At 42.7% G+C, this 25,499-nt stretch overlaps 1 protein-coding gene across 1 annotated transcript in view; it reads right to left on the bottom strand.

Annotated features, from left to right (window-relative positions):
- Positions 1-2,397: 2,397 nt before the first annotated feature.
- Positions 2,398-25,499, bottom strand: part of LOC112253925 (alpha-1,6-mannosylglycoprotein 6-beta-N-acetylglucosaminyltransferase A) — a 115,969-nt gene continuing 92,867 nt past the window's right edge. Inside the window, exons 12-17 of the mRNA XM_024426034.2 lie at positions 15,587-15,736; positions 9,565-9,711; positions 8,949-9,065; positions 7,720-7,794; positions 6,378-6,535; positions 2,398-5,699 (exon numbers count right to left, since the gene is read on the bottom strand). Coding sequence (XP_024281802.1) covers positions 5,501-5,699; positions 6,378-6,535; positions 7,720-7,794; positions 8,949-9,065; positions 9,565-9,711; positions 15,587-15,736 — 846 coding nt within the window. The 3' untranslated portion in view covers positions 2,398-5,500. The remainder of the gene's footprint in view (positions 5,700-6,377; positions 6,536-7,719; positions 7,795-8,948; positions 9,066-9,564; positions 9,712-15,586; positions 15,737-25,499) is intronic.

The raw sequence follows: 25,499 nt of genomic DNA, 5'->3' as shown, positions 1-25,499 counted from the left end.
CTCTGGAGTGAGTGTTGCAATCGAGGACAACACTCGGCGGTCCCGTTCTGTGAGCTTGTGTGGCCTACCACTTGTTTCTCCTATACGTTTCCACTTCACAATAACAACCTTTACAGTTGACCGGGGCAGCTCCAGTAGGGCAGAAGTTTGACGAACTGACTTGTTGGAAAGGTGTCATCCTATGACGGTGCCAAGTTGAAAGCTACTGAGCTCTTCAGTAAGGCCATTCTACTGCCAATATTTGTCTATGGAGATTGCATGGCTGTGTGCTCGACTTTATACACCTGTCAGTAATCTGTATGGCTGAAATAGCCGAATACTCTAATTTTGAAAGGGTGTCCACATACTTTTGTTTGTGTGTGTATATGTGGTTTGCAAAATGAAAATAATCCACATAAATTGTTGTTATATGAATTACATGAATATAAATGTTGACATACTACAACAAGGAGGGTGCTTAAGGGCTCTATTCTATTCGAATCGCAGAAATGTATTGATGTATTCCTCAACTATATTTAATGGTGAGAAGGCAACAAAAATGCCTAGGTATGGTAGTCCCCAATGTTGCGTATCGTTTTCAGCCAATCAGGTTGCAGCAGTCTGTTTACCCCTGGCTGAATGCAGGGAGCAACATCATGAAGTAGAATTAGCCACTCAGGCTAGCCGATTTGATAATGCAATTTAAACAGTTACTTTAGACAACTGCCTTTGTATTGGGAGATGTTTATACTCTTGTTTTATAGAATATGGAAAATAGATTGCCATGTTGGCAGTTTGATTTTGTTTTGTAGTTTGATTTTGTAACTTAAAATGAACAAATATAATTACGTTTAATAAAGAAATTCAAAAAACAAAGTATCCAGTTTCAGTTGAGCAACATCCTTTTGCAATAGCATGATTATGGAAAATGGTGTTTCATAAAGAAAGTATGCATATTTTCCCCACTTTCTCACCATTAATTATATTTAAGGAGGAAATGGATAACTTCAGCCTGAATAGAATGTTTTAGGTACAAACTGATCCATGGGGGATACGCAGTTTCTCTGGACCCCAGTAAGGTTGTTATTATATATATATTTTTTAAGTTCTGACCCACTGGGCACACATCAATTTAATGTTAATTTGATGTAATTTCATTGAAATGACGTGGAAACCATGTTGATTCAACCAGTGTGTGCCCAGTGGGGAGGCACTATTTCAGTTACATTACTGAAGCCCAAGAAACAAACACTTAGCTTCCTAGTACATATGGAAATTAAAAATGTTTCTGAATGACTTTTAGGAGGGTTACATAAAAAAATAGTCCGATGTCAGGCACATGGTCCCTCAGCGCTCGTGGGCCCCCTCTCGTGGGGGCTGTGGGGTGTCTGGCTGCATACAATGCATTTGGACTGTGAAATGATTCAATATCACCATTTGCTTAGCCTTTGGGCTACTTGGCTCGCTGGTCTCAGACACCAATCAAAGACAGTGAGGTATCAAAGGATATAATTTAATAGTAGATGGAAATGTCATCCTTTCCAAGCCACATTTTCACTGCACAGAAACAAAGCCTTACAGAATGTGCCCCCAGGTCAATGGTTAAGTAAACTGCTCAGAACATTGCAGATAGAAATGTAATGAATAGAGTTGATGTGTAATTTTACAAGATGGAAAATCATATCTGCTCTACAAAATGCATATATTAATATTGTATAACTGAACAGACAACACAATTCTGGAAACTAAGTTTACTTGCAGGGAACTGCTCTTGTGAACGCTGTTTGATTGTCTAGGATAGTTGGTAATACATTCACATAAATGAATCAGTGTTTGTGGTGCCTATGCTGTATGTTCTCATTTATTGGCCAATAAGAAACAACCGTTTCCAATTGGAGAAAACATGTTTTTCTTTGCATGACTTGCATGAACACGACCTAGGAATAGGTTTTTAAGGTACTGCAAAATAGTTAATTTGAGCTCCTACACAATTTAGGGTTGGATTCATTGCTAATCGACGAAGTTCAGCTATATAGTATACTTGAAGTGTAAAGGTAATTTCCCATTGGGCCGACATGCAGCAGCGTTTACCGTGAATGCCGTCTCCGCTAACACGGCTAAAGCTAAAGCAACGATTGCCTTAAATGTCACAGGCTACAATGTGGAACTTCAGCGCTACGGATTGTATCTAACCCTCAAACGATTGTAAACTCTGCACAATGTGGTTCAGTGGTCCGTTTTTGATAGCAGCAGTTAAGATTTGCTTAGGCTTTACACAATCAACTGTCACTAAAACAGCAGAAAGGCAGACTACTCCTGTTTGCTAACACAGACGAGGTGTGTAGTTTTGTGCAAATGTAACTAATCCTTGTAGTGTTAAACAATGTACATTTCTATAGAACACACATGACAGACCCATTTGTCACAGAAAAAGGTTTATTGAAAAATAGTTATATCCCACTTATTCGTCAAACTGAAAACAAAATGCTTTTTTTTTTGTACAGTCGTAATTTAGTCCCAGAACAATCGTTGCTTTAGCTTTTCCATGATAGCTTAAAACAAGGTTGAGATTGGGGGGAAAAAGTCAATGAATATGTACGAAGGCAAATGCAGATTTGACAACGGAGACATTTCGATGTTGGGTTAGAGACTTGAAGGAACTCTTCTCATGTCCATAACACATCTTCCTTTCAGCTATAATTTTAGGACAAACCAATTTCAAATAGACAATTATAGTGGCTATTTATATTGGTTCTCAAGATCCTTCATAACCAATGAAAGGAAAGAAATAGTTGACAACATACTCTAAGTCTGACTCTAATACAAGTATAACAAGGCCATTGCCACAGATGCTTTCATATGCTGTATTTTACCCCACTACAAGCCTTCGGTAAACATGTCCACAACATCATTAAGACATTTGTTTTAACCATCAAAGTCCAACACATACAATTACTGTTTACCTTTACAGTTAATGTTATAATAAACATTATCCTTCTAGCAAACTATGAACTCAACTAACAATTTTCTCTGGCACTAGGTCCGGTAGATCTATTGGGCAGGTACGATAAGCGGAGTCTAGTAATAACCAAAAGGCACGTCATGTACTTTTTATAACGGTAGCTTGGCTGCAGATCGTATACACAAACGTAATAAAAACTGATCTGGACAGAACGGGAAAAATAGCAAGTCATAAAATGTAAAAGTGACCATCTAAAAGACAACGTATCTATATTTACACATGTGCAAATGGTTTGCATTAAGATCTGAACATAAAAACATCGAGGTTCTTGCTGGCATTTACAATAAAAAAATCAAAAGTGTGCGCTGCTTTTGTCCCAATGTCATCATCACCCCGAAAGCACAGTGATGAGGAGAGCGACATCTGTCACTACTGTCCAGTCCAACACATTTCATCAGTGTCTTTGTGGACGGTCTCAAGGTGTGTCTGAAATGACACCCTATTCCCTATATAGTGTACTACTTTTGACTAGTTTAAGTTTTTTTTTGCTGCCAAGTTTCCAAAGCATTTGGATATTATCTTTAATTCCTCATTCTCTCTCATCACTGTTGCTGGAGGGTGGAGTCAGATTGGACAAACAACTCCCGTCTCATCCATCCACTTGAATGTACACGTTATATTATTTTTCGATAAATACAATTAGCCTCTGTAAAAAGAACTTTTCTATAAATAAAAAGAAACAATTCAGCAAACATCTGTATACAAAATAAATAAAACAAATTAAAACCCATATGAAGAATATACAGTATTAGTAATATATTTTGTTAAAGTAGTGCATTATTTCCATTCTCAACAAGGACTACTAATTCAAACTTTTATTGTCGCTTAAAGAATAAAAACTTGGCAGGCAAATTAGGATCCCAAACGATCTCCAAATTAAGGAAACAAGTCAACTAAAGTTGCAGGTGTGTGTGTTGCTCTGTCAAGAGCTATAACTTAAAGTTATTTCTATGGATGTACTGTATGTGATCTTTCAGTCTAGTGTATACATAAATACTTATCTAGAATACAAATATTCTTGATCAATATATCTTAAATAATTTAGAATATTTTTCAGATAAATCTATTGTGGTCAAGGCAATGGGCATGTGTGATACCGGTGATTGAGCTGATGTTTGATCTGCCTGGGTGACCATTCCCACTACAGCACCACAACATATAATCTATGTCACACAGACTCCCATCAAGTAGCTATTGCATGTGACTGAGCTGATAATAATTTCTTGAAACATTTGATTGAAATTGATTAATTAAAAATTATGATTTTCATTGGCTACTGGCAATTATTTTGCTCACACCTCTTCGCCCCAGCACATCCCAACTGGTCAGTCAGGCGTCTGTGGCAGTGAATGTGTCTAGTCTGCACATTGGGAACATGAGGGTCAATCTACCATGCAGGGCTACAGAGGAGCTATGGTGTACTGTGTGTATGTGAGCTGTCGTTGGGAATGACCACGAGGGACAATTCCTCAGGATTAAAAGTGATTTGTGATTTGGAACATCAACATATCTACATCTGACCACTCCCGTCTAGACGCGACTATGGGGAGTGGTACAGTTACAGTGTAAAACTGGCTCGGCTTCTTCTTCACACTAGCATTCTTTTTGGTGAAGTTTCCCTTAGGTACAGATCTAGGATTAGCTTCCACTCCCCCCAATCGTGACCTTAACCATAAATAAGGGAAAATAAAAACTGACCATAGATCAGGATCTATGGGCAACTTTCCATTGGAGTATACCATTTAGAATACATGCCCTGTGCATTGTTTCATCCCAAGTAGTATGCTAGTGTGGACATTGAGCCTTATTGCCTGGGACGGCCCCTTATGGGTTTCCAGTGCAAACCGACATAGCTAAGAGTTCAAAGGGGACAGGGGCAGAAAGGAAAGCATGCCGAGTGTGGCGACACACCAGCTCGTTGGTCCCGCGACTACAAGCTTGGAGAGAGAGAGTACCACCCACTGCCACACAGCCTAGGGGCAGTAGGGAGCTCTGTTGCCATGCGCTCTGCCTCAAATATACAGCGACTCTCATTGATTCAAGTAATTCAGGCTGATGCTCAATGTCTCTTTTCTGTACCCTCCTGCCCCGTGCCTTACTGGAAACTGTTTCATTGACATTCCTAGTTCCCAGAATATGTATATAGCCCACTGGCCTCTCTCTGTCCACCATTTGAATTTCCAGTTTTCTGCTGATTCTGTGTCTGTCTGACAAGCTGACAAAATGCCTTAAAAAGGTCAAAGTTCAGGTGATTAAAAACAGACACAAATAATACAAATGTCTCATGGTTGTCTAGTTCCCAGGCAGCTCTTCCTCCCTCCAGAGGACTGGCTGTGGGAGGAGTTAGGCTGCAGGTGTGGAGCTAGGGGGAGGAGTCAAGCCGTCTGAGTGGTCAGAGCTAGAGGTCCCCAACCCCCCATTGCCCTGCAGCGCTCTGGAAGGGTACGGGGTCCAATCCACTCCAGTTCGATCCTCTCCACACACCCAGACAGACAGGGGCTATAGGCAGCCTTTGCACAGCGCCACCTGGCCCTTCATGTAGTCCCGGCAGGGGCAGACGCGTTTGAGGGAGGGGTGGGCGCCGGCACAGCTGAACAGCAGCAGGTCCGACTGGAAGACGCAGTGGTGACGTGCGTCGCTGTATGCAGGCACCACCGTGTCGCCTGACGACTCCACCGTCTGGCAGTCCATGCCGAACCTGAGACAGAAAATGGTAAATACTTTATCGTCCACACAGGGAAATGAATTATGCTGCTGGGAGTACATAAGACACAATACACAGAACAAAGACACACAAGTAAAAATGTATCTGTAATTAAACATCTGGGATATCAGTCTGGACAGACAGATTGAGCATCACTGTGTCTGCTACGATGCACTGCAGCTCAAAGAGAAAATTCCTTTACTTGATCCCCATTTCTTTATTTTTATATTGAACCTTTATTTAACTAGGCAAGTAAGTTAAGAACAAATTCTTATTTACATTGATGGCCTACCCCGGCCAAACCCGAACGACTGGGTCAATTGTGCGCCACCCTATGGGACTCCCAATCACATCCGGATGTGATACAGTCTGGATACAGCCATTACATTGAGTCCTGATGTCTCAATTAACCACTCGCTGCTGACACTGACGACTGAGTTTAATTTGAAATTGCTTAAGTTGACATTTGACAACTGCAATAAATGTTTCCCTCAGATCTGTCTCATTTTTTTCTCTGAAACTTTATAAAGGGAATAGCTTGTGTGTGACCTCTAGTGATGCAAATTCAGCACAGCAGCGGACAGGTATTGAATATAAATGTATGCTATACTGCCACCTGTTGGGTAGAAAGCAAAATGCATGTTAAGGTGTACTATATGTGCACACACTAACCGGGCCAGGTCCTTGTCCTTGTTGAGGTGCTGGAAGAAGGAGGGCTCGCAGATGAGCTGCTCCTCCTGACACACCTTCTTACAGGAGCACCCCGGCTCAGCCAGCTTCACCTGCAGAGCACTGAGGGGAGGCCACATCACCTGGCCATGGCAGAAATCCTAGAGAGAAAAGGAGAGACAGAGGGAGTAAAGGGTGAATGGGGGTGGGCGAGAGAAAGGGAAGGGAAAGAGAGCGAGAACACTGGAGAGTTATAGTAAAGTAATTTCACATTCAGTATTGAATAGTCAAAATACAAGAATGAAACGTGGAACAGTTCATAAAAAAATGGCAACAGCACATATCCATCGATAGGACAGACGGCACACTACTGACAGCTTGTTTGTTCACAGTGTGTAAAGTGGCATTTCTCCTGAGACATATTTCCCCAGGGCTGGCATAGGACCCTTTTGGCAAATGACAAGTGCGCATAGGGACGTCTCTTCATTCAGACAGGCTCAATCAAATGTATTTTATAAAGCCCTTTTTACATCAGCAGTTCTCACAAAGTGCGGCAGGACAGATGCAGAGGGAGGGAGACACCGAGAGAGCAACGGGCACAGAGCCAAGTGTGTCACGACTCAAACTCTAAAACGCTGCAAAAAAAGATACAGTCAGAACCCAATCTGTCCACAGTCGATGAAGAGAAAAGCAGCTGCATGCTGTCAACAGCAGCTACAAAGTCAACACCAAGATAAGAGCCTCATAGAAAGATGATATACCCTACAAGACAGAAATATTATATGCAAGGGCATGACAAATAGAGGAGAGGCCAGTTGGGCTCTAACCTGAAACAGGATGGCGGTCCTTTTTTCAGTGAAAATGCACTGTAGAATACTTCAGAGGCTCTGATACCCTTTTCACACTAAGATACTTTCTTTCAATATTGTCCATTTTAGTAAGGCTCAGGCCGTTAAAAGGGAGCCAAGCTGGCCTGTTAACATATCTGGGCCTGTAATCAAGAAGCGTCTCGGAGTAGGAATACTGATCTAGGATCAGGTCACCCCTCTTATTTATGACGGCGTAAAACATCAAACTGATCCTAGCACTCCCTACTACTTTGTTAATATGGGCCTTGGCGCCAGTCTGACGAAGCAAATCAGAGAGGCATAGTTAGCTGGCCTTTCCCTGCCTAAACCATGATAGAAAGAAGCCGTGTGTAACAAAACTATGCTGATCTTGTTCCCGATCTGCACTTACTGGAAAGCGTGCCAAAAAAAATGACAGTTGGGGTCGGCACAATTATGTGCAAAGGCTCTGACTGCTGTACCGGAGAATGGAGAGGACAGTTATAGCGAGGTCGTACCTGATTCTCAATGAAAGCGTTGACTCTTTGCAGCATCCCCTCACAGGTGAACTCATAGGGCAGGTAGGGCTCGATCTGAGGAAAGAAAACACAGAGTCAGGCTAGAGTTGGACATAAGCACTTATACGCTGTAGAATGTTAGTCAGCTTGCTTAGAGTACACAAGCATGTGTCTGCTTCAGATGTGCCTATAGTGGGACAGGTACTGTAGTGAGTCAGTGAGAAAAGAAAGGGAGAGAGAGAGAGAGCACAAGTGTGTGTACAGTATGTGTGCGCACGCGCGTCAGAACTCTCCAACCCTGACCGAGGCCTTCTAGACGGACACACTCCTGAAATATATATATACATACAACCAACTACCTACAAGTAGTGCCGAGGATATCAGCGAGAACTCCACACACTATAGTCATTACGTTCTGTAGTCAACAGAGCAAAACTCAATGAGACAAACTACTGAGCTGCATCCTTGTTTCATCGAAACAACTTCAGATAAGGTGCTGTGAAACTCTAATTGGTGAATAAACCTTTGTGATTGGTGGAATAACATTCTACGCTCTCGGCCGTAGAGAGAGGAGACAGAGGGTGCATGCCAGAGGTAAATGCCACCCTATTCCCTACATGATGCACTACTTTTGACCAGAACCAGGACCCTGGGTCAAAAGTAGTGCACTATAAAGGGAACTTGGTGCCATCCAGAGAGAAAATTAAGCTGAGGGCTGTTGGTATGAGACACAGAAACCATGAGACCATGAGACTTCTCTAATGAACATACCCATTGTTCAGGCACCCCTGCAGAATAACACGAGGTCAGTGTTCCCAATGGCACCGCATTCCCTAATCCTTACATAGCGCACTACTTTTGATCAGAGCCCGTAGAGGAGTGCACTATATAGGGAATAGGGTGCCATTGGGGACACACCCACGAGGTCTGCTTGCCCCTGGACTTAAATATACACGGGACCATTGAGGGGAGAGAGAAAGAAAAGCTCTCACTTTGCTATTCTCAATTCATCTCTCTGTGAATTACTCTTATTCTTCTATTCGGGCCCCCTTGGAATTTGTGATCATGCTCTCTGCTTCCCTGACTGGTACAATCGTTTGTGTATCTGAGGCTTTAGGAAATGAGACTGGGAGAGTTTTCATTTCAGACTGTGCTAAAAGAATAGAAAGGAGAGAATGCGAGCAGGGAAACATGTATTATGCTTGTGTGTGTGTGTGTTTTAAGGGTACCTTCTGACTGAGGATTGAGCGGATGGCTCTCTCCACCTCCGCAGGGTTGTCGATGTTCACCGTCCACACGTGGGGCTGGCCAATATACACCTCAGCATATGGGTGCTGGGAGGTCAACTGCATGAGAACACATTTTTATTGAATTTCTTCAACTGATATAAAAATATTTTTGACAAGATATATAGTGCTATGTTTTATTATTTATTCACGTTTATATGAGTCATTTAGCAGGTTTGGCAGATGCTCTTATCCAGAGATGATTGTGCACTATCAATCATCGATCTCAGACAATACTGAAGTCACATTGGCTGAATAAGCTAGTCAGCTAATAAATAGACAGTCCCTTGGCAGGCTAAAAACAGGATCAAACACACGACACAGTAGTTCACTTCAATAGGAGAGCCACATCACAGAAGAAGAACTATCGTGCACACACGCTCAACAAGCTAGACCCTATCCTTCAACAAACACCAGACTGACTTATTACGGAGGACCTGTCATGAATAAAAGAAAGGAGAGGTAGCAGCACAGAAGGGAATAGAGGACTAGGTTGTCTCTCTCCCTCACACACACACACACGCTTTGACTGGGGTCCCTGGGCAGTGGCGCCTCTCACCTCTCTCAGGGTGGGCTTGCCCTTGAAGAAGTCTGTGTTCTTGCTGCTCTTGGGAGGGGTGAACTTGGGATTGAGGAAGGCACAGCCATTGGCTATGGCCTCTAGGGGGGCGGGGCCTTCGTAGGGGAAGGACAGGCCGACAAACAGCTGTGGAGAAAAAGAGCATTACATTTACATTGACATTTAGCAGATGCTATTGTCCAGAGCAACTTACAATCAATGCATTCAACTAAGTTAAGTAGGAAACAACAACTACATAGCACAGTTATTGCAAGACCCCATCAGCAGAATCAGTGCCAGGATGAAAAAAATTATTGCAGGTGTGAGTGCGAGAAATATTTTCCTCTTCTGAGAAATAAGAGGAGACACCTCTTACTTCCTGGAATTCCCACAGCCGTGTCTGTTTGTTTCCTCTGCACCAGTAGCAGACAGCTTTTATTGTTTTTTAACCATCCCTAAGTGTTCTGCTATAAAACTGGGTCGTAAAAGAGGGCTTCTCCTGTCTTGCTTTTGTGTGGTCTGTGTGTGTGTCGGCCCAAGGAGGGGCTAACGAGGAGTTCACACACATGGTAGAATGAAAACGTGCACACAGAGACAAACAATGACCAGAGGAGGAAGTAAGGGGTGTGGGTGTTGTTAGGGTTGGTCTCTGGATATGAGACTCACGGGTTTGAAACCCCTGACCTGTTTTTACTTGGGGAAAAAACATTCATGCCAGGGATAAAATGTTAATGACTGAATTAGTGAGTGGTGAATATGATTTATTTAAATATAAAAATAAATAAATATATATATATATATATATATATAGTAGCAATAAAGGTCTGTATTAAAAAAGCGGAATATTGGCATAGCCAGACTCTGTAAGTAAGTGTGTTTTATGTACTTAACATTGAAGCCGTCTCGTTCAAGCACTACTCGGCACTGATACAAGTACAGCAGCAACAGCACTTGTATTACTCGCACTTCTCGTGAAAAAAAGCGCTCATCGCACAAATACGGTCCTGTCATTGGAGAGAAGAGGCCATGCCAATCACCCCAACAAAGACTCCACACACACACACACAGAGGATAATAGAAAACCCATTGAGCTGGATGACCAAAGCAAATATCTGAGAGGCTCTTCTAACATGCTGGAACCAGAGGTGACTAGCCCGTGAAGCGTGCCACAATAATGTGTTTGTCTGAGGCCCCATTAGTAAAAAGAGAGCCATTGGAGCTGGGGTTGTTATAGCGGAGGGCCGGCGACGGCCACAATAGCTGGTCTGTGAGTCGGCGAGGGCCAGATCCCACCGGGTCAGTGCCGGCCCTGCCTGGAGAGACAGAGGGTCTCTTCAGTTCGGCCCACTGTTGGCAACACTGCTGTACATGGACTCTCCCATACCATTCCTTTCTCTGCAGCCTATACCGATATCATCCTTATCCTCAGCCACTGTACCGCACTACTCTCCTTAAGAGCTACTGGGCGTGCAGGGTTTTGTTCCAGCTCTGCAGTAACAACATCTAATTCATCTAATCATGGTCCAGAGTGAAATCCTAATCATGATTATTTAAAAATCAGGTGTGTTAGTGATGAGCTGGAGCAAAAGCCCGCAGTCCCAGGAGAGTAGCTCCCCAGAACCGGAGTTGGAGAACCCCAATGTAAACACTGAACAACCGTGGGACAAACAGTAGATAGGATTGACTGCAGCTTTCAGCGTTTTGTCAACAGGTGGCAGCAGAGGCTGACTGGTGGTGCTTCCTCCCAGGCAAGACTGCAGCCCAGTGAGCCCACAGGCCTGACAAACAGCTGCTATTTATAGAGCAAACTCCTCTCAGACAGTGTAGTGTAGCATAGCACAGCATAGAATTGCACAGCATACAAAAGCATAGCGTAGCATATGCTAAATGGAAATTGTGAGAAGGAATCTATATAGGGGGTGGTGAGAAGTTGAGAGGCAACCAGGCTAGTTGTAAGTGCTTCAGATATCACTTAGAAACAGGTAGCTAGCGATGTGAAAGGGAAAAGTAGTAAATACCTTCAATGAAATACAGTACTTGAACAACTTCAGAAGAAGAATATGGTCATATGCCAGTATAAAGAAGGCCGAGACCTAGGAGAGAAAAGCCAGTGATCCAGCACTAAATACTGCAGACTAATGTGTCACATTGGACTGTTATTTCCACAGAAGGGCCCTTTTGCAATAGCATGGATCTGGAGTGAAGTTTCCCCTAATAACAGAATAGATGCTTGCAAGCATGTTACTGTACTGTGCTGTGCACTGGACAAATAAACTCGGATTTGATATTGTTCTAGGGTCAGCTTACCCTCCCTGAATCTTAACCATAACCATTAGTGGGGAAAATGTTAAACTGACGCAAGATCAGAGTGTAGGGGCAATGTCACCCTACTCCAGACCAATGCTTCATCTTGGACTGTTATTTCAATAGAAGGGCCCTTTGGCATAGCATGACAGAGGAGATGAGATGAACCCGTTCGACTGGTCTGAGGGATAGGCTGGCTATGCAAACAACCCATGGTTAAACCTCATACCACACAGGGAAGACGCAAATTCAAATCAAATCAAATTTTATTTGTCACATACACATGGTTAGCAGATGTTAATGCGAGTGTAGCGAAATGCTTGTGCTTCTAGTTCCGACAATGCAGTAATAACGAACAAGTAATCTAACTAACAATTCCAAAAAAACTACTGTCTTATACACAGTGTAAGGGGATAAAGAATATGTACATAAGGATATATGAATGAGTGATGGTACAGAGCAGCATAGGCAAGATACAGTAGATGATATCGAGTACAGTATATACATATGAGATGAGTATGTAAACCAAGTGGCATAGTTAAAGTGGCTAGTGATACATGTATTACATAAGGATGCAGTCGATGATATAGAGTACAGTATCTACGTATGCATATGAGATGAATAATGTAGGGTAAGTAACATTATATAAGATAGCATTGTTTAAAGTGGCTAGTGATATATTTACATCATTTCCCATCAATTCCCATTATTAAAGTGGCTGGAGTAGAGTCAGTGTCATTGACAGTGTGTTGGCAGTAGCCACTCAATGTTAGTGGTGGCTGTTTAACAGTCTGATGGCCTTGAGATAGAAGCTGTTTTTCAGTCTCTCGGTCCCAGCTTTGATGCACCTGTACTGACCTCGCCTTCTGGATGACAGCGGGGTGAACAGGCAGTGGCTCGGGTGGTTGATGTCCTTGATGATCTTTATGGCCTTCCTGTAGCATCGGGTGGTGTAGGTGTCCTGGAGGGCAGGTAGTTTGCCCCCGGTGATGCGTTGTGCAGACCTCACTACCCTCTGGAGAGCCTTACGGTTGAGGGCGGTGCAGTTGCCATACCAGGCGGTGATACAGCCCGCCAGGATGCTCTCGATTGTGCATCTGTAGAAGTTTGTGAGTGCTTTTGGTGACAAGCCGAATTTCTTCAGCCTCCTGAGGTTGAAGAGGCGCTGCTGCGCCTTCCTCACGATGCTGTCTGTGTGAGTGGACCAATTCAGTTTGTCTGTGATGTGTATGCCGAGGAACTTAAAACTTGCTACCCTCTCCACTACTGTTCCATCGATGTGGATGGGGGGGTGTTCCCTCTGCTGTTTCCTGAAGTCCACAATCATCTCCTTAGTTTTGTTGACGTTGAGTGTGAGGTTATTTTCCTGACACCACACTCCGAGGGCCCTCACCTCCTCCCTGTAGGCCGCCTCGTCGTTGTTGGTAATCAAGCCTACCACTGTTGTGTCGTCCGCAAACTTGATGATTGAGTTGGAGGCGTGCATGGCCACGCAGTCGTGGGTGAACAGGGAGTACAGGAGAGGGCTCAGAACGCACCCTTGTGGGGCCCCAGTGTTGAGGATCAGCGGGGAGGAGATGTTGTTGCCTACCCTCACCACCTGGGGGCGGCCCGTCAGGAAGTCCAGAACCCAGTTGCACAGGGCGGGGTCGAGACCCAGGGTCTCGAGCTTGATGACGAGCTTGGAGGGTACTATGGTGTTGAATGCCGAGCTGTAGTCGATGAACAGCATTCTCACATAAGTATTCCTCTTGTCCAGATGGGTTAGGGCAGTGTGCAGTGTGGTTGAGATTGCATCGTCTGTGGACCTATGGGCGGTAAGCAAATTGGAGTGAGTCTAGGGTGTCAGGTAGGGTGGAGGTGATATGGTCCTTGACTAGTCTCTCAAAGCACTTCATGATGACGGATGTGAGTGCTACGGGGCGGTAGTCGTTTAGCTCAGTTACCTTAGCTTTCTTGGGAACAGGAACAATGGTGGCCCTCTTGAAGCATGTGGGAACAGCAGACTGGTATAGGGATTGATTGAATATGTCCGTAAACACTTGCATGTAGAGCGGGAGGAAAATAATTGTAGCCTACTGTACTTCATTCTAGGTACAAGATTCTGTCTCTCAAGTCATAAAGAGATAATTAGGACCTTAGATCCAATGAAAGCGGGAACAACATGGGCCTCGTCTTCAATACGGTTGTAAACGCAAGTTAGTGTACGTTTCAGGAGAATTAGTATTTAATTAGAATCCCCATTAGCTACAGCCAAAGCATTAAAATCAAATCAAATGTTATTGGTCACATACACGTGTTTAGCATATGTTAATGTGAGTGTAGCGAAATGCTTGTCTTAGTACCAATGCCATATAATATTATACTAGGGCAGTATAATGCTGGTTCATTGCCAACTCAATACAGTGCCTTCCACCCCTGCCCTGTTTTATACTGTATCTATGTATTCCATGTCGTATTGCCAAAAATCTTGTGGGAGCAATTAACACAGGCAATCTGTTAGCAGGTAAATGCTTTATTCATAAAGTGGAGCAGGGAGGAAAGCGTGGCTGGAAAACACCTTGCCTCCTTCTTCTTGTTATCCCAACAACACAATGCTGCTGCTAAACAGGTCTGGATTTATGGTGATTCATTAGCGCTCCCTCCGGGCTTCCAAACACCAGGTTAATGAGAAGATCTTGAAGATCTCCTCCCCTCTCTTTCTCTCCCTCCAAAGATCTCCTCCACGCTCTCTCCCTCTCCTTCCAAAGATCTCCTCCACGCTCTCTCCCTCTCCTTCCAAAGATCTCCTCCACGCTCTCTCCCTCTCCTTCCAAAGATCTCTGATCACTCTCTTTTCAATCTTGCTATAGTTTGATTTCCGGATTTTCCACAGTTTCTCCCGACAGGCTTGCACATAATCACAGCCTCTTTTCAGACCATTTAGGACCGGTATAGCCTGGCCCCAGATCTATTTGAGTGCACCAGCATATGAGTGGGCTATACAGAACAAACAGACCAGTTGTGTGGCTTGAAAACAGGCAGTGTGGTTGGAGCTTCAGAGGGTCGTTGGGCTATACAGCACAAACAGACCTGGGACAATTTGTGTGGCTAGAAAACAGGCAGTGTGGTTGGAGGTGCTTCAGAAGAAGTGAACCTTGAGCAGTTGCATTGTGTCACGAGCAGTGGCAGGCCTGGGCATGACATGAATGGAGGCCCTGCTGAGGCACTCTGGGTGGGATCACTATGACTAATGAAGTGCTGAGAGATCCTGACACTCGCCTTGACACTTTGAGCGACGTCATTATGGCAGTGACATCATACACCATCTACTCACTGCGATGCATAGTGAAGTCACGGGGGGTGTCGCACTCCCAACAAACAGAGTGTCTGAACGTCTTAGAACACTTATTGTTGATGTTGTGTACATGCTGTTGATTGACAAACCAACTTTCCATCGGGGATAAATAAAGTATTTCTTATCTTATCAGAAACCAAGGCTTTTTTTAATGAGCAATCACATCACTCTTAGCAATGATTTGGTACCTATGCCCCCAGGTCCTACAGTGTGGCAAGTGTGGTTCCTCTGTCTAGGGCAGGATTCTTCAACTCTGGTGTATGTGTGTTTATTGTATATGTGTGTGTGTGTGTGTGTGTTTGCAAGCTCTCACCCGGTGTGTTTGTGTGCATGCGTGTTGCTCTCACCTGGTGTGTTTGTGTGCATGCGTGTTGCTCTCACCTTGGTCTCCCTGAGGAGGAACTGCAGGTCACGGCCGCTCAGGATGCCGTAGTTTCTCACGTAGCTGGGCAAGTGCACAGTGCTGGTACCGTGCACGGTGGCATGCACCTCTGTGTAGGTGTGGAGGATGTCAAGGTAGGTCTTCTTGTTCTGAAACACACAGTAAGTGGTGGTTACCAGTCAGTGAGACCCTACTACTGTACATTTTGTAGTTCACACTGTGTTTTGTACACAGTACATAACCTGGCCTCATTATAGAGCTCTATGTTGATGTTGAGAATCTCAAAACAGGGTTAAAAGGAAACAAAGTATTATATTGTTATTGTATCTGGAACTCTGCCTCTAATCTGCAATGTACTCTTAAAAGTGGATGACACACAGACAACATGAAAACAATGTCTGGTAACACTTAACTTAAATGCTGACAGGCAATGCATTATGATGTGGTTATAACGCATTATAAGACTTGCATGGTCCCTTGTCTTATTACCGTCTCCTTAAAATGATTTGGATTAAATAACAGCCATAACCTATTATGAGGCCTACTATAAGACATCATAAAGGTTCGTACAAGCTTATAACAATTGGAAATGACTAGACTATTATAGCTGAGACTAACAAAGGAAATTATGTCAGGCAAGGAGCTCATTGCTGATAAGAGATGGCTCCTCGCTGGAGTAAACTGACTCAAAACACTTGAGCAAAACAAACGGAGAGAGTACTGTTGGATCAACATGATCTCTCTCGCAAACAAAAGGGAGATAAGCAGAGCTCTGCGTCCCAAATGCCACCCTATTCCCTATAAAGTGCACTCCTTTTGACTAGGGCGCATAGGGCTCTGGTCAAAAGTAGCGCACTATGCAGTAGGGAAAAGGGGACACAAAAATAAGTTTCAGGGAGAATGACGACGGAAACTAGTATCCACTGAGAGATGACTCATGCCTTCATTTCCGTCTCATTATCAAAACTGTAATCATGGATATTCATTGGGTTGGTGGCAATTTACAGTAAAAAAAAATATACATCAAATCAAATAAGAGATTTGTTCATACGATTTGAGAAATCTTGATTATAACACTTTAGGTAGGTCTAATGTTTGCAACAATTTCCTGAGCTGTCACACCTAAATACTTTGAATGCAGAACATTCCTAAACTAGTCCATAAAATTGGATAGGATTCAGGCGACAGCAGACAGCGGGAGGGGATAACCAGTTTGACATCCTCCCCGGAGAAACCCCTAATGGTAGGCTGCGGCAGGGCTGCCGTTTAAACTGAAGCAAGGAACAAGAGACTGGAACAGCTGCTTTCCTCTCACGCACGCACGTACATCCTTCCAAGCAGCCCCCAGGTGTGCTCAGGTAGTGGCAAACTGCGCTGGCACCACACATTAGCAAGTCATTTCCAACCCGACAGGATCTGATCATTTAACAAAAAAAATCCGTTTAGAATACGTGTGGACCAGATCTTGCCCTGCAAGTCAGCAATTCTTTTTGACTTATCTGGCAGTGAATATGCATTTTTGGTTGTAGGCCCTTCTAATATAATTTACTTGTGGTGTACAGTTTAATATTTTAAACTAAAGGCAGGTTTATAGCCTGTTTGACCAGGAAGCCTACATTTCAAATAGGCTACGGAAGGATGGAGTCTCCTGCATTCCCACTTCCTTTCCAACGATTGCGATTTAAGAGAACATGTCGGCCTACCGTCCGGAGAGTTAATTAAAGATTCATAATTGAAGAGAGAAGTTCTCCTGATATTTCTTATACCATGCCTTACACAATCAATACATTGGCAGCCTTTCAACATAAGGCTACAATATTTTCTGTCTATAGGCATAGGCTATCAGTGTACCACACAAGCTCACAACATGAGCAGATTAACTTGGTCAAAATGTTTCTTTATTAAAGACTATCAGAAAGAATGTGTCGGTAACTCTGCATTATAGTCTAACCTATTTTGAGCGAAAGCGCTGAAGCTAGGGTACGCTGACAAATAGCTTATCACTCGAGTCAATTAATATTAGTTAGCAAACTTAAAGAAAATAAACTAAATAGCCAACTAAATAGGAGAGCCCACATTTTTTGAATGTTTATCGCTCAGGTATTAAAAATATGGGTAACCCCTTTTCCCTCTGTATCCATAATGTGCATAAATTAGGTTTTTACTCCCTGTACTCACTTTCATCCAGCTTCACATCAGCAAAAAACAACTCCATGTTTCAGAAACTCACTCTATATAGCCTGTGGGGCCTGCCAAGTGGTTAGAGTGTTGGGCCAGTAACCGAAAGGTTGCTTGCTCGAATGCCCGAGCTGACAAGGTAAAAATCTGACGTTCTGCCCTTGAGCAAGGCAGTTAATCCACTGTTCCCCGGGTGCCGCAGACGTGGATGCCGATTAAGGTAGCACCCCGCAGCCTTGATTCAGAGGGGTTGGGTTAAATGCGGAAGACACATTTTAGTTGAAGGCATTCAACCCTTTCCCTATAAGGCTAATCACTATTTTCCGCTGCGTCCTTCTCCTCTCCCACAACAGTAGCCTATTTTTCCCGCAGTGGCTCGTCTTCATGAAGCGAAAATGCGGTTTTGACACAAAATTATATTCTGACATATTTGGTTTGATGAAAGGGGACACACAGGGATCTGAGGTTTAACTACAACATTCTGGATCCCAGGTCGGATCAAGGGTAATCGGGTCAGGTAGATCCGTGAAGACCTCTAGCACAGAGTAGTAGCTATGTCTCCAGCATCCTTTGACCTTTAAGTCCAACACAAATCAATATTATAAACAGTCTAACTACCATACAAATCAAAAACTTAGACAACGTTCCCCCAAAAATTCAAACTTCTATGAAAATCCATATTCTAAACATTCCAAAAACAAATCAACCTGCCTACAAGCTAATTCTTTCTGTGCAAAGCAGGCTGATACAGAATGTCTCCAGCGCACACAGCATCCTTTGTTAGCTTTAGGAACAGGAAGGAGAACAGTGGAGTGACTACAGTACATCAGGCTCTCCTTTGAGTGTGTCTTACACAGGCCAGTCGCCCGGCCCCTAGGGATGCCCTATCAGATGCCTCCTGGCAGCCAGTTGTAATGGGAGCCTTAGAGTCTGAGTCCCAAATGGCACCCTATTCCCTATATAGTGCACTACTTTTGACCAAAGCCCAATAGGCCTTGGTCAACAGTAGTGCACTATAAAGGGAACAGGTTGCCGTTTGGTTCTCAGACTTAGAGAGAGCAGAGATCCAGGCAGGGTGGAGGTGGCTACCTGTAATTAGATGGTGAAATGTCTACTCTCTAATATGTGTACCCAGGAGAGCTGGGGCTTGGGTGGAGGGTTAGAGGAAGGTTACGGTAGAAGAGTGGAGAGTAGGAAGGAGTGGATTGTGTACACACACACACACACACACACACGTGCATATGTACGTACACACACTAGAATGGCAAAAGTATGGAAATGGTGATGATGATATATGATTACAACAGTGAATCCCACAAAGTTACCGCAGTGCAGACTGATTGTTCATTCTCAGTGCCATGCCTATAAGGGGGTGAGGGCTGTTTAGGCCAGTAGTATGGCTTCAGGCTAGGGCTCGGCTGTTTGTAGTCTAGCCCAATTATTTTCAAAGACATTTCGAAGTAAGTACTTGGATATTTTTGTATTTGAAGTAAGTTGTATTGGAATGCATTTGGAAATACACTTTGAAATTATTGGCATATATTTGTCTGTGCATTTTTAAATACAAATATTTAAATACTCCATGAATTTGAACCCAGGTCTGTTTGGTCATAGGGGTATTTGAAGTAACGTATTGGAAACAAGTATTTCAAAATAGTAGGCTATATATAGGAAATCATTTAAAAATAATAATTTGGCCACATTTGAAAAATACTCAAATACACAGACAATAAGTATTTCAAATACAAATACACATGTACTTGAACCGGAGCGGAACTTTCTCTAGGGTCGAGGGGTCATGTCCGCAGGTCTGCTGTCGGTATGTGAGGACTGGAATGAGGTGTTTTCTATAGCAACACTATAGCTTACACTCGCTTAACTGGTTTGGTTTATTAATGTCTGGAGGGTCACTCATACCTTCTGTGCTGTTTTTCTGAGAACTCCAGTCAGTTGAAACATGTAAAGCGTTGGTTGAGGATGGTCATCACAAAAAAGGCATACGCTATGTATACGTGACGATATCATACAGCTAGGCCTATTTTCTCAAGATGGATACGGTTTTTGATACATCTTCATTTTTGATTAGCGTAACTATTTTCTTACGACAAATGTTTGTGATAAATGTGTGTGCATGCTTTCTAGTTGGTCTTGATCTATAGTCTTGGATGGATTCGGTTATTTTTTGTCAATGATCTACACAAAATACTCTATATAGTCAAAGATGAAGAAAAATAAAACATTGCTATATCTTGATTAAATGAGTATTTACCCCCTTGAGCCAATGCATGTTAGAAACACCTTTAGTCTTTTGGGGTAAGTGTCTAAGACTGTGGATTGTGCAATATTTGCCCATTATTTTTTTATCAAAATTCTTCAAGCTCTGTCAAGTTGGTTGTCTTGCCATAGATTTTCAAGCAGATTTAAGTCAAAACTGTAAAATCGGCCACTCAGGATCATTCACTAGAAAAAACTGAAAAGCAAAGGAGGGGAGGAAAGGAGGAAAGGAAAGGGATCTAGGAAAGAAAATGATGAAAGGGATCTAAGAAAGGAGGAAAGGACAGTCATCTCCTGCATAGACTGAGGGTGTCCTAATATGGACACCATAGCCACATTTGTGGATTGTACAACATAAAACCAGTAGAAAGAGAAAGTCTGAAAATTCTGTAAACCACAAATACAGATCCACAAGCAAATTTGTACGTGTAATTGCACATCCAATAGTTGTAAATTGTCCCACGGGAAGGGGAATTCATCTCCCAGTGTATGGAGTTTGCCTGTGCTTAGCTCCATTCAGTTTATTTTAATCATTACAAGCATACCCATAACATGATGCAGCCACCACTATGCTGGAAAATATGGAGAGTGGTACTCTGTGTTGTATTGTATTTGCCCCAAACATAACACTTTATATTCAGGATAAAAAAGTGATTTGCTTGCCACATTTTTCTACAGTACTACTTTAGTGCCTTGTTGCAAACAGGATGTATGTTTTGGAATATTTGTATTCCGTACATGCTTCCTTCTTTTACTATGTCAATTAGGGTAGTATTGTGGAGTAACTACAATGTTGTTGATCCATCCTCAGTTTTCTCCCATCACAGCCATTAAACTCTGTAAATGTTTTAAAGTCACCATTGGCCTAATGGTGAAATCCCTGAGTAGTTTCCTTCCTCTCCGGCAACTGAGTTAGGAAGAACACCTGTATCTTTGTAGTGACTGGGTGCATTGACACACCCTCCAATTGCCAAGAGTGTGCAAAACTGTCATCCAGGCAAAGGGTGGCTACTTTGAACAATCTAAAATATATTTAGATTTGTTCATCACTTTTTTGGTAACTACATTATTCTATATGTGTTAGTTTTGATGTCTTTACTATTATTCTACAAATGTAGAAAACAGAAAAACCCTTGAATGAGTAGGTGTGTCCAAACTTCTGACTGGTACTGTATATTTACCAAATTAAGAGTCTAATCTCACTCCATAAAAGGTTCTTAAAGAACATTATTCCAGTTCAGTGTGTTTCTGGAATGAGGACATGCTGGTTTATTGTAAGTAACTCATACCTTCTGTGTTGTTCAGAGAAATCCTGTCAGTGTGTGTGTTTGTGTGAGAGTGTCTACGCTAGTGTGCAAATGCGAGTATGTGTGTGCGCGCAAGCACTTGTGTGCCTCCCACCTGTAAATGAAAACTGAGGGACATTGACCCGAGGACCAAGATAATGAAGACAACATGATGTCAGGCTGACTTTGGTGAGGAAGCTGATTCACTGCCTTCCTTAGCCTTTATGGGGAGTAGTATTAGGGAAATAATCAAACCAGTACATCAGCTTGTGGCAGATGATCAAAACGAGAGAGGATAGGCTTTTATTACATTGTAAATCACCTGGAAAAGTATGTGTGTGTGAATGTGTTCTGGAGTTGGGTTAAATGCGGAAGACACATTTCAGTTGAATGCATTCAATTGTACAACTGACTAGGTATCCCTCTTTCCCTTTCTGAGGTTTTGTATTGTTTGACAAGACTGCGTTAGCCCATTGAGCTCAGCCGAAGAGGCCCTCGTGTTATGCAGGGCTCACCAGCATGTGTTGGGATACTGGAGCAGATTATTCTGGCAGTGGAGAGAACCTACCAAGTGTGAATACAACCCATGTACTCTCACAGGGGCAATATGACCGTACGCTAAATCATTTGTAATGGGTTATGAGCTTCATTGAATCCAATTAAAATAGAACAGCAGAGGAGCACTTCTTTGGTTTATAGTTCATCCATGAGTTGCTCTTTGATCATGGGATGAAATACTATAGAACAAAAATAAGTTGATGCTGGATAGTAAACAATGTAAAATATTTGATTGGAAGTTTGTTTGCACAAAGGCTTTTCCGTCATTGTTCACTATCCAGCATTTTTTTGTTCTATAAAATAGAACTGCATTCAGTTGTAGAGAATCACGGCCCTTGGAATCTCCAGATACCGTATCTTGGTACGTTTGTAAGTCTGTTCCTGATTCATCAGTCGTGTGTTCTTTTTATTTAACTAGGCAAGTCAGTTAAGAAGGAATTCTTGTTTTACAATGACGGCCTACATCGGATGACGCTGGGCCAATTGTGCGCCGCCCTATGGGACTCCCAATCACGGCCGGTGGTGATACAGCCTGGATGTAGCCTATATTTCAGTGAGTTTTTCTGTACAGCTAGAAGAATATGTGTGGGTTTGTTTGTAAGCATGAGTATTTGTACGTGTGCGAGTGCTCACGCTAATGTATGCGCCCTAGCGTGTCTGTGAGTGGCTCAGTGAGGAAAAACATGTCAGGGTTACATTGATGGATCTTTGTGCACTGGGAGGACTGTGGGCGCTGTCTGTCAGCCAACATTAGCATTTCAAACACCAGTGTCATCCTCCCCTGATCTAAGGCCAGGGGGACCGGTGTTTATTTTTTATATCTCTCCCTCCCTCTCTCTCTGTCTGTGTCTAACTTTCTCTCTCCATCTCCATGTTCACACCCTCCCGCCGTCTCTCCTTCCCTACCTCTCCATCTTTCTCTCTTCCTCTCTTTTTCTCACCCACCCTCTCGCTGTCTATATTCTCACCGCACTTTCTATTCTGAATAAAAATATAAACGCAACATGTAAAGTATTGGTCGCATGATTCATGAGCTGAAATAAAAGATCACAGAAATGTTCCATATGCACAAAGCATATTTCTCTCAAATTTTGTGCACAAAATTGTTTCAAACTGTTAGAGTATTTCTCATTTGCCAAATGAATCCATCCATCTGACAGGTGTGGCACGTCGTTTTAGAGAATCCGCAGACCACGTGTATTCACACCAGCCCAGGACCTCCAAAGTAAACACAGCCTCAACCACCTAATCTCACAACAACAAGACTCAAACAACTTCCGTTTCAGAGTGCGCAGAGCCGCAACCAACAGTCACCCTTCATTCTGCCTCGGTGAGTGTGCTCGGCTCAAGCCGGGTTGCCGTGGCAACGGCTCCTTGAGAGGCCTGTTTTTTGGCTGCTCGGTTATCACCTTCCCTCTCCCACTTCAAACATGTCTGTGACTGTTCGAGATGACCTGGTAGATTCAACCAGTTTGCATTGCAGATCTTGGACACTGTTGGTGGTGTTGTTTCAGGGCTATTAACCTGAGGGTTGCTGGTTCACATCCCATGGCTGACCTGGACAATGTAAAGGGAGTGAACCAGCAGCCAAAGGCATCAGTTATTCCATGTGGTACCTACTGCCATTGTGCACTTGAGGAGTAAGATATTTAAGTGATAATCCCAGAGAAACCAGTGTTGAGGATATATTGGCACGAGTGTTGTTAGGCCCAAGTTAAAGTCGAGGGCAAGTTAACCGTGCCAATATATTTAAAACAAATTAATTAAAAATGAAAAGCTGAAATGTTTTGAGTCAATAAGTATTCAACCCTGTGTTATGGCAAGCCTAAATAAGTTCAGGGGTAAACATTTGCTTAACAAGTCACATAATAAGTTGCATGGACTCACTGTGTGCAATAATAGTGTTTAACATGGTTTTTGAATGACTACCTCCTCTCTGTACCCCACACATACAAACACAGATTCAACCACAAAGACTAGGGCTGTTTTCCAATGCCTCACAAAGGGCACCTGTTGGTAGATATGTACAAAAAAATAGCAGACATTGAATCCCTTACAGCATGATGAAGATATTAATTACACTTTGGATGGTGTATTAATATACCCAGTCACTACAAAGATACAGGCCTCCTTTAAAACAGTAACAGAGTTTAATGGCTGTGATAGGAGAAAACTGAGGATGGATCAACATCACTTTAGCTACTACACAATACTAACTTAACAGAGTGAAAAAAGTAAGTCTATACATTTCAAAACATGCATTCTGTTGGCAACAAGGCACTAAAGTAATACTGCAAAGAATGTGGCAAAGCAATTCACTTTTTGTCCTGAATACAAAGTGTTAACTTTGGTGCAAATTCAATACAACACATTACGGAGTACCACTCTCTATATTTTCAAGCATAGTGGTGGCTGCATCATGTTATGGGCATGCTTGTAATTGTTAAGCACTGGGTGGGGTGGTTTTCAGGATAAATTTTTTTATGGAATTGAGCTAAGCACGGGTAAAATCCTAAAGGAAATCCTGGTTCAGTCTGCTTTCTAGCAGACACTGGGAGATTCATTCACTTTTCAGCAGGACAATTTCATTTCGTTTGACCTATTGACATTTCTTTGTATATATATCCATAAAATTATGCCGATTCATGATTTCATGAAGCGGTATGTCTTGTCCTTTCACGTTAATTCTCAATGGGACAGTGGAGATTGAATTTCAATATTGAAACCATGTTGCAAAGGTCGGAGACAGACAGCAAGGTTTTAACAAATTTCCACTGTTGAAAACCAAAGGCTAGTCGAAAAGGAAGGGGAGATGATGTCAAGATGTTTTTTTTTACAGTAGAGATCAAGTTTATAAATTCTCTGGTTGGGCTGATGAGACAGTGGATTGGTCAGTGAGATGGAACAGTAAATAGGCATTTCAACATCAAAGCCTTGGCAGGAGTTAACTTGTGGAATAGACACCGGCTAGAACGCGGTTTTAACCAATTAGCATCCACGATTAGAACCACCCCGTTGTATAATGTAGTACACCCCCCGTCTCAAATGACACCTACAGTTGAAGTCGGAAGTTTACATACACTTAGGTTGGAATCATTAAAACCCATTTTTCAACCACTCCACAAATTTCTTGTTAACAAACTATGGTTTTGGCAAGTCGGTTAGGACATCTACTTCGTGCATGACACAAGTCATTCTTCCAAAAATTGTTTACAGACAGATTATTTCACTTATAATTCACTGTATCACAATTCCAGTGGGTCAGAAGTTTACGTACACTAAGTTGACTGTGCCTTTAAACAGCTTGCAAAATTCCAGAGAATTATGTCATGGCTTTAGAAGCTTCTGATTGACTCAAATGATGTCAATTAGACTATCGGAGGTGTACCTGTGGATGTATTTCAAGGCCTGCCTTTGAACTCAGTGCCTCTTTGCTTGACATCATGGGAAAATCAAAATAAATCAGCCAAGCCCTCAGAAAAAACATTGTAGACCTCCACAAATCTGGTTCATCCTTGGAAGCAATTTACAAATGCCTGAAGGTACCAAGCTCATCTGTACAAACAATAGCACTGTCAATAACCTTTTTTTTCTGTCGCAAATGTAGTATATTTCT

Source organism: Oncorhynchus tshawytscha, linkage group LG14, assembly GCF_018296145.1.
Source record: "Oncorhynchus tshawytscha isolate Ot180627B linkage group LG14, Otsh_v2.0, whole genome shotgun sequence".
Classification (NCBI taxonomy): Eukaryota; Metazoa; Chordata; class Actinopteri; order Salmoniformes; family Salmonidae; genus Oncorhynchus; species Oncorhynchus tshawytscha.
The sequence above is the reverse complement of the archived record's forward strand: the minus strand, read 5'-3'. Positions and strand labels throughout refer to the sequence as shown.